An 11,029-nucleotide genomic window follows, 5' to 3' on the forward strand; every position below is an offset into this window, starting at 1 on the left:
TTATCGACATTACAGTGCGTTAGATATTATGTTATCGATTGCGCAATTGATAAGAGCCGCCGCGCACAAATTGATTGGATCGTTTACGTTGGTATATAACGGCGCGGATATAAATAACGTTCGCACGTATTCGAGCGTTCGCTACACTGGTAAAGCAGTAACATAGCTGCTGCTGATCGTACACGTACAAAGTGAGCAGTAAAGTAAAAAATACGACCTGCCGTTAAAATCGCGGTGAAAACCATTAGCAAGGTTCGTTACGCGCTCACGCGTGTATTTTTCATCCACGCAACGATGAATTTTGCGGAAATCGATCTTTCGAAAGAATTGATTGGATCGCACCTCGCGATGGTTATTTAAATGATTGACGAAGTTGACTTTAGCCAAGTTTACTCTTACGAGAATACAATTTGCCATAAATATTGACTTATTTTTAAGAGATGTAAAGGTTTTAAAAAAAAATTGAATTCTTATTTAAACTTGCAAAACTGTTTTTTATCAAAAGCTTTATTGATACATACTATTTAAAATTTTGTACATTGTCCAATCTACTTTACGAATGTAAAATTATAATACAAAAAAACCTACATTTATGAGCTCTATTTTTATTTGAACTATTCATTCAAATTTGCGTCCAATTTTCTATATTCTAGGGAAAATGTAATCTGCTAAAAAAATGTACGGATAACCGTCCTTGGTTCCCCAATGCTGCATCGATGCGTTCGTTAATATTTTAATTTTTTTACAAAACATCTGCTGTCGATGAATTTGCTTTTCTAACTCGATATTTTTACGATATGTAATTAACGCCATTAGGCATTGTATCAATTTGCATTTTGACAATTTTCTGTCTTTTCAGTTAATGTGGTGCGATGGGACGATTTTACGTGCCAATTAAGACTACTCTTATACATAAATTTCTTTTCACAAATATCGCATGCATGAGTGGTGCCACCTTGGTGAATTTTGTCAATGTGTCCTTTGACACTTCCTTTTCTTGTGAATGACTTTCCGCAAATATTACATGCGTGTGTGACACCGTTGTGTACCTCATCGATATGGTTTTTGAGACCACACTTGACTGCAAATTTCTTCCCGCATATATCACATGCATGTTTGATATTATCAATATGCATTACATCGATGTGGATTTTCAGATAGCTCTTTTGTGAAAATGACTTTCCGCATATATCGCATGCATGTGCGATTTTACTGTGTACCGAATCTATGTGTTTTTTGATATTATTCTTTGCTGTGAACGTCTTTTCGCACATATTACATGGGTGAGTTATCTTATTATGCACTGAATCCATGTGCTTTTCGAGATTACCCTTTGTTGCAAATTTCGTTCCACATATATCGCATGGATATCTGATACCTTCATGGACTGATTTGATGTGATGTTTAAGACTTGGCTTATGTTTAAATGTCTTTTTACATTTATGACAAGAAAAAGTAGCACCTTTAGGCCTCGTATCAATGCTGGTTCTCGATTTCTTTTGCCCACCTAAATCGTCATTTGTCACCAAGTCATCGGGGTCATCTTCCACAGGTTCTTTCTTCACTTCTACAAAACTTTCTTTTTTAATATTGTTTTCATCTGTCCAGCGTCTGCTCATATCCTGCAAATAATTTTCAGAACTATCTTCAATTTTCAGCCCGGAATTAAACTTAGGTTTCTGTTCGCGGCATTCGAGCTCGATCCGCAAATCTTCGTGTTCATTTTCTCGAGTTTCATCACATTTTTTAAACCTGTGAGTCTGACATAAAATCGAAAGTTCTGTAAAAAAATATCATGATAGCTATAGCATAAAATTATTAAATTCTCACTGAATTCTCTTGCTTAATTGTAAAGGTCTGAACGTTTTGGATAGTGGATGTTTTTTCAGTTACTTCATGACCATCATTCACTGTAAATAACTCGTCAACGGGCTCGTCTTTGATTCTGGAAAATATCCGATAAATTTAATTTCCATGTTACAATATTTTTATGCTTTCGCTTGTACAATGGAAATTACCTCGCAGCAACGTTGAGTAAACTGTAAGAGTCCATCTTGTTACCATCAAATTCCATACAAGACTAATCTTTCTGTACTAACGTTAACCAACATCGAATACAATAATATTTATATAAGGCGATTTGAAAATTTATTTACTCAAATTCAATGTAAATGCGAGAAAACGAAATTATTTTATTATTAGAGAGAATCTAGAGATTTCTATCTAATAAACAATTAATATATGATACAATTAATTGTATCATCTTTATGCATCAAAAATGTATGGCAAGCTTTTGCACTTCAACCCTGTGTAGTCTATTTTGCTGTAAAAGTTGTAATCTAGATGATAATTTGAGAGCAAGTCAAATGACTTTTACGTCAAAGACTTTTGGCTATAATTTACAATCATTTGTTAATTAAAACGTTATATTAATATTACTTTTAATTTGAAGCTCAATGTTAAAATAAAGAGATTCGAGCGAAAAATTTTAAATTACATGTTTGAAAAAGAATTTTTACGTGATTTTAAAAGCTTCGAAACTATTATTATCATGATTAATATTATTATAATTATTATTATTAATTATTATTATATTATTATGATTATAATGATTACTAAATGATATTATGTCATAAATTATCAAGACAAATCAAAGACGTATAAAATATTTTCGTTCACTCCACCAATAAGATATATTGCGATATACATCAAACAGCTGTTCAGCACGCATCGATGATTTCTTAATGTTTTTTTTTTTCATAACACTTTTCGAGCTTATCGCGATCGAAGAGACGTTTCCGCGGAATCGTCGCGACCCGCGAGTAATTTTTAACGCGGTCAACGGGCGAAAATTCGCGTTTCGTGATCAGGCGCTCAGCATCGCCGAGGAGCTCGAGCGCGCCGCTATATATACATACATACATTCACGTATATAAACGGCATGTTTTGTTTACGTTGTATGTATATAGCGGCGCGCCGGCAGAAGCTTGCTTACACAAGTATATACACTTGTAACGCGTGTATGCGTAAAACTCACGAGTTTTACTCATTTGAATGAATTAATTTCTTATAGTTATCGGCGGAAAGAAAGAAAGACAGAAAGAAAGAATAATAATAAGGAGGGACGACCCCCCTGCTGGGGTGCCTCGCTTTGCATGATATATAATTGCTGAAGAAACATGAGGTCGACACATGTATCAGGTTCGCACGCGGCCCGAGAAGCTGGCCGCCCTCTTATGCCCCGTTCAACTCCCCGCTTTATACATTCTTCATCAAATATTTGTGTATATACGCCAGAATAACACAAAGGCTTTTATATACGTATGTGACGTTTGCGTGTATTAAACGCACGATATCGCTTGGAAGCTTCTGCTCTCGCGTGTGTGGGCTGTGTGCGCGAGTAAATGTATTTTATCAGCTCGAAGCTTCGAGCTTGAAGTGTGCGACGCTATTCTCAGTTTCGAAATAGTCTGGCCTCGTTGTCAATTTTTACTTGGTGAGTTGTTCAAAGTATATAATAAATCACCACCATTGTTCGATATATATACTAATCAAAAGTTTTTTTGTCACTTGCGATTTTACGACACTCCATCTGTCGATGGAATCAAAAAGCTCATGGTAGGAAAGTGACAGCTCTCATTTCAACAAATCTAATGATAAAATCAAATGAAATCTAAAATAATTTTCATTCAAAATTTTCATACAAAAATATAATTTATTTTTTAAATCAATAGATGAGCAACTGTGTTAAAATAGCTAGTCAGTTAAACTTCAATGAAACTCGACAAAAATAAAGTCTAAAAAACTAATTAGTTCAATTGAAAGGTATTAAAAAATGAAAATGAAAATTCAACCAAAATGGAAAATGAATCCTAAAATTTCACTTCCGGCACTATGATACTTGTTAAATAAAATTACTAAAAATCATTCGATTAAACTTATTAATTTAATTCGATTCAATTCAAACACATTAATTTACTTCGACTCGAGTTATTTCTATGAAGTTCGTTCAAGAAGAAACAAAAAAAAAAAAGAAGAATAGCTTCATTACGGCCTGGCGCGGCTATATACCCTGCGCTCCTTATTTATTTATTATGCAGAAAAAAGTGTTATGCCGGCATAATTAGTCGACACACAGACACGTTGTGCTGCTGCTGTTGTTGTTATGTTGCAGTCTACTAAGCACAAACGCGCCGCACTCTCATATATAGTAGGCGCAGTATATAATACACACAACCTCGAGTATGTTTTTCTTTCACGCGTGTATACGTATATATACATGCATATAATACAGACGCGGACTTGCATAACCGTGCCAATACTCGCTGCACTCGAGAACACATCTCGCCGCGTTTATATATATAGCAGCTCTCAGCTGATAATGTTATAATCATCGATCTCGCACCTTTTCCGCCTTTTTGCCCGCACACACACATAACTCGCGATCCAGCATCGATGCGATTTTTGCATGTATAAATAAATAAATAAATTGAATAAAAATGCGTACGTAATCGTTGGGTAACCCCCCTTGCATCGCCGAGGAATTTCATGTGTAGCGAATTCGCTGGCTTGCCGTAATACAAACGCGGAATCCAATGAACGATATTTTTTTCGTTCTTTCTTTCTTTCCGAGGCTCTACTTCCGCCTCGTATGCGATGAATTATAATTGTCTCTATTTTTTTCTCTCTGTCTGGAAACAATGAGCCGCGTAGAGAAATAATGATACCGTTGTGAATTTTTTTATTATATATATCAATTCATAATTCTGCATAAAATAAAACGAGGCAGAAATAAGGATGAATGATAATAATAATAAATATATATTACACATGTAAACAGCTCTCACCGGCACAATGAGCATTTAAAATAACGGTATATACTGTACAATCGAACGACAGCAGCAGCGGCGGCAACGAGCTGTGTATAACACAGGCGCGTATCGATATGTTTGTGCTTTTTTTTCGGGCCGAAAGAAAACTCTATACTCTCGAGAGCCGAGGTCCTAAACAAACTTGTAAAACTTTCACACATCACAAAAATTACTCATCTTACGTACACACATAATTTTAATAATATAAATGGTATATATAAATGTATGTACGTAAGGCGACCTGACCTCGTTCGCGCCGCGGCCCCGTCTCGTTTTTCTCTCCTTTTTCCTTTCCGAATTCTCGAATATACGCGGCATCCTCCTCCTCCTCCTCCTCCTCTTCCTCTTTCTTTACTTTTTCGCGCCGTTCGATCGAGTCGCGAGCCCGATACAATAACCCAGTGACCGCTATGAGAAATCGAGTACGTACTTAATGTCTACAAATGAACCTCGAGGAGTCAAGCGAAGTAAGAATTATTTAAAAAAAAAAGCTGACCTCGAGCATCCTCGGCGCTGACGTCGTTGACGCTCAGCAGCAGCAGGATAGCGCAGATGACGACGACAACGAGACGAGGAATCTTCGCGCGGCAATGGTATAAGCTGTGGTGGGCAGGCAGTCGATGACGCTGCCGCATTCTCGTTGGAGCATTATTGCGACCGGTACTCGGCCGGCGTGCTCGGTCGATTCCTTTCCCGATTGTTTATATATACGTAAGACGAGTCGATGAACTTTTTCGATGAGCCCGACACTTTGTTCTTTAATTTTTTCATAAACACCATAAAACTCGACATACAGGCCTAATAAATATAGCGACACGAGCACTTCATCTTCAGCCGCCGACGACGACGACACCTCGACCGATCGACTCGCGCCGACAACTCGCTTGCACAACAAACGGACCCGAACTGTCTGTTAAAGCTCGCGTCGAGGCCTTCTTAGGCTGCTGCAGCCTAGCACGCGCTCGGTTGAGATCGAGGGGCCCGTTTTTCCCACCTCTCGTCGTCGTCGTCGTCGTCGACGGGGCCCCATATATACACATACAGTCAGCCGCGCGCACACACGTATGAAAGTGCTTTTGAATGTGTCGCAGCGCACTACACACACAACATGTGAAAGAGAGAGAGAGAGAGAGAGAGAGAGAAAAAGTGAGAGAATTTAATTCGCGCGCGGCAGGTATTATATTGGGAACACGTGGCGTGGTATACTTATACACTTGCGACGCGACTCGCGATCGCGTGGTAATTTTATACACACACACTTACAAATCTACTGTACAAATGCCAATGTAAACGCACACGTGAGAAATGTGTCTGATTTTAATTGAATAAAGTGGGTTAGACGACAAGGAGAGGAAGAGAAGAGGTCGAGCACGCGACCGGCGGGGGCCGTCATCGTCGTCGTCTCCTTCTTTTTCCCGCAATTTTTTTTTTCCGTTTCCAGCAAAAAAATTAAGATTAAAGAGGATCGTGTCTCGAGGCGGCCCCGGAATCGTCCGCGTCGTCGTATTATTTTTTTTCGCGCACACTCGAAGTACGTGTACGGTTATGAAAGTCACAATTTTACGCGCGCTACGCTTTTGAATTCGGTTGTATTATACACAAATTGGGTATAAAGGCTGCTGTACATATAAGAATTCATGCGATGATTGATCACCTCGCACGAATGTGCGTGCTGAGTGTGTCTGTGCGTGTATATGACGCTATACGACGACGATCCGTGCTGTTATATGAGAAAGTACTTTCTTTTTTTGCGATGCAAAATTTCGCACGCACCTCGTCATATCTTCGCCGTGAAGAGGTACCGTACATTATAACGAGTGACTCTCCTTCGCGATACACATTAAAAATATTATAAAAATTCGTTGCGTAAGAAAGCGGTGCCGCTTCGATCGCGAAAGATTCGCCGCAGGTGAGCGCGCGGTGCGTCTAATTCGACGAAATTTCCGCGGGAAGAGCAGCAGCCGCGGTATAGTAGTAGCAGTGACGACGTCGACGAAAATGGAGTGCAGAAAAATCGGATTGCCGATTTCACTCGCGCGACCGGTTAGCGGCTGCACACATACGTATACCCACACACGTACATATGTGTGTGTTTGTATGCAAGTGCGAGTGCTCTCATTCGGTGCACGACATTGAAAATTTTCGGTTTGCACCGAAAAGATCGGTTGAAAGATCGGTAACGAGGTTCTCCGATTCACGTATGGAATCGATCTGCAATTGGCTCAAGCCCGATCGATAAATCAACGAAAGATGCTCATACTTAATACATCATGCAGCACATAGATATACCGATGTATGCATACGACATGTGCGATCGACAGGATATATACCGGGTAATTTATGGTCTTCCCACGAAAATTTCACTCGGGCTTTTATCGCGAGCCAATAACGCTGCGCGCGACCTTTCTCCGTCAGTGTCAGTTTACCTTTTTTTTTCGCTTTTTCTCGACTCGAGCTATATAAAAGGTTCGAGCCACGTTTTATAATACTCGATCGTAAAGCTCGCACAAACACACGCACGTGAATTTTTTTCTCGTATATAATACGTGTGTATATAAAGAGCTCCATACTTCAATTGGACCGCGCGCACACATATATATATTATGCACACATACACATGCGGGTATAACGCGATTGCATAAATGAAAAAAGATCGTACAAGATAGAATATAAGGAGCCCCCAGAGCGCTCACGAGAGAGAGAGGCTCTAGTAGAGCTCGCGAATCCGGAAGCGGATGACCTGTACTCGTACGCGCCGACGTGCTCTCGAGCGTTGGTTAAAAAGCACAAGCCCGCGCGACTATATACGTATATAGCGTACCGGTGCATGCACACCGAGAAATGGAAAGTATATGTACGTGTATCCGAGAGAGCAAAAGAGAGAGAGAGAGAGAACACTATTACGCGTAACTCTCGAGTGTATGGATTGAGTGAGTGCGTGTGCATGTGTGCATGTGTGTTTGTGTGTGTGTGTGTGTGTACCCGTTCAATTACCCTGAGCCAAGGCGATTGCAAAGCCGCACCGCCGCGTTTGTCGTTTATATAGTAGTAGTACATACAACGACATACGCGTGTATACGTGTATACTCGTGGTTATTGTCATTAGTGCACACGCGGCAGTGGCAACTTGGCAGATTGAGGATATGAAATCGGTCGTAAGCGCGGCTCATTGCTGCAGTTTGATGGAAAAGATCGCGGCAACGAAAGAGAGGGGAGAAAAAAAAGACGAATGTCACAAAAGATGATGATTTTTGCGGTTCCGCTTTTCTTTTTCCACTTCGTGTGCGATGATTGCCGATGATTGTCGTTGTTTTTTTTTTTTTTGAGTGAAATTGCTGTAGACGCAAGTTTAGGGCTTGGCTCGATTGTACTTCCGATGCGGTGCACGGTAAGCACGTTGCGGCGTCGTGCATCCCCGTCACTCTTGTTTATATACTGTTTACGTTTGTGGTCTGTATAGTTTTGGACAAATATTCGTTTAAATTATTTACACTAAAACTGTAATTATGTCGCTGTCCTTTGGAAAATTTTTCAAAAGTACTTTTCACGCGTAGAAGCTGAAAGCCAACCTTTGCGAGATGATAAATCGATTGCAAATGAATACTATAGTCAGCTAGCTGTTTAAAGAGAAAAAAATCAAGATCGTTTGAGAAGTCGTGAATTATGAAAAAATATAATAAAAATGATGACACTCGAGAGAGACGCGTATGTTGCCCTGATACACGTGACCGATTTAATGTTTCATCGTCGTTCCAATTTCGTTTCGACGAATTTATAATAGCGAGGTGTGTAACATAAAAAACAAATATTATAAGCACACGCGCACGCACGAGGCGCGATTATGACTCTTCGCTCGTCTTGCACTCCGGATCGAAACTTTCGATTTTTGCAAGAAATTCGTCATCGATTCTGCTTCGCCTTATTACATTTGTACTGGCTTATTATGACGGAGATGCGCCGTGTTTCTGTACGGCTATAGCAACGCAAGAAATAATCTCAGCTACGGTTACATGACAAGAAAATATAACTAGCTGCGTACCGAACAGTGGCGATAACGGAGCACGTCGACTACCCCATTGTGCGGGGGGCAGCCAAATTTTGGAATGCATATAAAAATTTGACATTATTTATAAAATACCGTATGAGGATCTAATGATATTACAAGGAGTTATTTTAAAGTACTAAGTTTTAGAGGGCTGAAAAAATTCCTCGAAAAAATTGTCCCACCTAGTTAAAATTTTAATCTGACTCAAATTTGTAAAGATAATGTATAACAGGTAAGTTGGTTATAAACAATAGTATCATAAGCGATTTAGACATAGTCCCTCAATACAAACTGATCATGTTCGAAGTGAAAACAAATTAGTTTGAATATTATCTTTCATTACGAAACAAGACACAATACCAAAAGATTAATTTTACAGTATAGAATCCAACGTTTCATTTAGTCACCAAAATGGATGAAAGTAAGGAGAAATTCGATAAAGTTGTCTCGAAAGATAATTCAAGTGAACCCGACATTGCTGTTTGCAACGAGAAAAAATACGTTTGTAATATTTGTCAGAAGTCATTTACGCTAAAATCAAGTATGATAACACACCGAGACACACATCACAATGAAGAGAAAAAATATGCATGCAACAAGTGTGAAAAGAAATTTGAGTTTCGAAGTAATTTGAGTCGGCACCAATTATTATCAAAGCACAAAGATCGCAACGACTTTCCATGTGACAAGTGTGACGAAAAATTTGTGAAAAAATCCAGTTTGATCACGCACCAAAAATTAGTTCATAAAGATTGCAAAGATTTTAATTGTAACAAGTGCGAGAAGAAATTTGAAAATAAATCAACTTTACTCAAGCACAAAAAAATATTCCACGAAGTTTTCAAAGAGTATTTATGTGAAACGTGTGCTAAGAGATTCAGAAATAAATATAATTTCCTCAGACATGTAAAGACAGTTCACAAGGGTCGGCAATATTTTCCCAGCGACGAGTGCGAGAAAAAATTACTCTTCAACCTAAACATAGAACACGACGTATTCAAACATTACGCATGCGACAAGTGCGACCGGAAATTTGGAGAGAAATCAAAATTGATAAGACACCATAAGACGGTTCACGAAGGTCGCAGAGACTACGCATGCACCAAGTGTGAGCAGAAGTTTGGACTTGAACATAATTTGCTCAAACACCAAAAGATAGTTCACGAAGGTCGCAAAGATCATTTATGCGACAAGTGCGAGATGAGATTTGGGGATCAAAGCAATTTTAGAAGACACCAAAAAATAGCTCATGAAGGTCGCAAAGATTTCGCATGTGACAACTGCGAGAAAAAATTTGGACAAAAATCGAATTTAGTCAACCACCAAAGGGCGACACACGAAGGTCGTAAAGATTTCGTATGTGACAAGTGCGAAAAGAAATTTGTTCGAAAATCGCATTTACTCAGGCATCAAAGCACAGTACACGAAAGTCGTAGAGATTATGCATGCGACAAATGCGAGAAGAAGTTTGGGGATCAAAGCAATTTTAGAAGACACCAAAAGACGGTCCACGAAGATCGCAAAGATTACTCATGCGACAAGTGCAAAAATAAATTTGAAGAAAAATCGAATTTTCTTTTCCACCAAAAAATAGCACATTAAAGTTGCAATGAAGTCTTAAACTTCTCAAAAAATATGAGGTTACTTAATTAGTAGTACTATAACAGTAAATTATAGTATATGTTGACTTGCGTCCCCAATTTTTCTGATTTCGATTTCTAAAAAAAAAAAAAAAACATATATATACATATATGTATATATTATATAATATATATATATGGGTCAGATTCAGAATTTTTCAAATAAACCTGCGGGCGAGGTTCACGGATTTTCCTGAAATTTTGGTATGTTATAGTACATGATAAAAAAGTGCCAAAACCAAAATTTTGGACCCCCTCCCCCCTCCTACTCCCCTCCTCCCCTATAGACGTCCATTTTCTATCTATATTTTTTCTGAAGGCCTGAAGCTATTAAAAAATCTGAAAAAATTCATGAAGGTACTTTTCAACAATCCGAACAATCTTGAATTTTTTCAGATTTTTCGAGTGCTTCAGGCCTTCAGAAAAAATCATTGAAAATTTAAATTATTTTATTTTCGGTGAAATGGTTCGAT

General features: G+C 38.7%; 1 protein-coding gene across 1 annotated transcript; it reads right to left on the reverse strand.

Annotated features, from left to right (window-relative positions):
* Nucleotides 1-560: 560 nt before the first annotated feature.
* LOC106649241 (GDNF-inducible zinc finger protein 1-like) lies at nt 561-2,110 on the reverse strand. The gene is made up of 3 exons (XM_014366544.1): nt 2,019-2,110; nt 1,831-1,945; nt 561-1,760 (listed from the first exon to the last, which is right to left on the reverse strand). Exons 1-3 carry the CDS (start codon nt 2,072-2,074, stop codon nt 825-827), a joined length of 1,107 nt encoding a protein of 368 aa, XP_014222030.1. The 5' UTR covers nt 2,075-2,110; the 3' UTR covers nt 561-824.
* Nucleotides 2,111-11,029: the final 8,919 nt, after the last annotated feature.

This window comes from Trichogramma pretiosum, unplaced genomic scaffold (genome assembly GCF_000599845.2).
Source record: "Trichogramma pretiosum strain Unisexual culture from Peru unplaced genomic scaffold, Tpre_2.0 scaffold17, whole genome shotgun sequence".
NCBI lineage: Eukaryota > Metazoa > Arthropoda > Insecta > Hymenoptera > Trichogrammatidae > Trichogramma > Trichogramma pretiosum.

Coding starts and splice junctions, on each gene's coding strand:
- LOC106649241 (XM_014366544.1), bottom strand. CDS start 2,074: ATGGAATTTGATGGTAACAAGATGGACTCTTACAGTTTACTCAACGTT. Junction 1,946..2,018: donor TTACTCAACGTTGCTGCGAG/GTAATTTCCATT, acceptor GATATTTTCCAG/AATCAAAGACGAGCCCGTTG. Junction 1,761..1,830: donor CAATTAAGCAAGAGAATTCA/GTGAGAATTTAA, acceptor ATTTTATGTCAG/ACTCACAGGTTTAAAAAATG.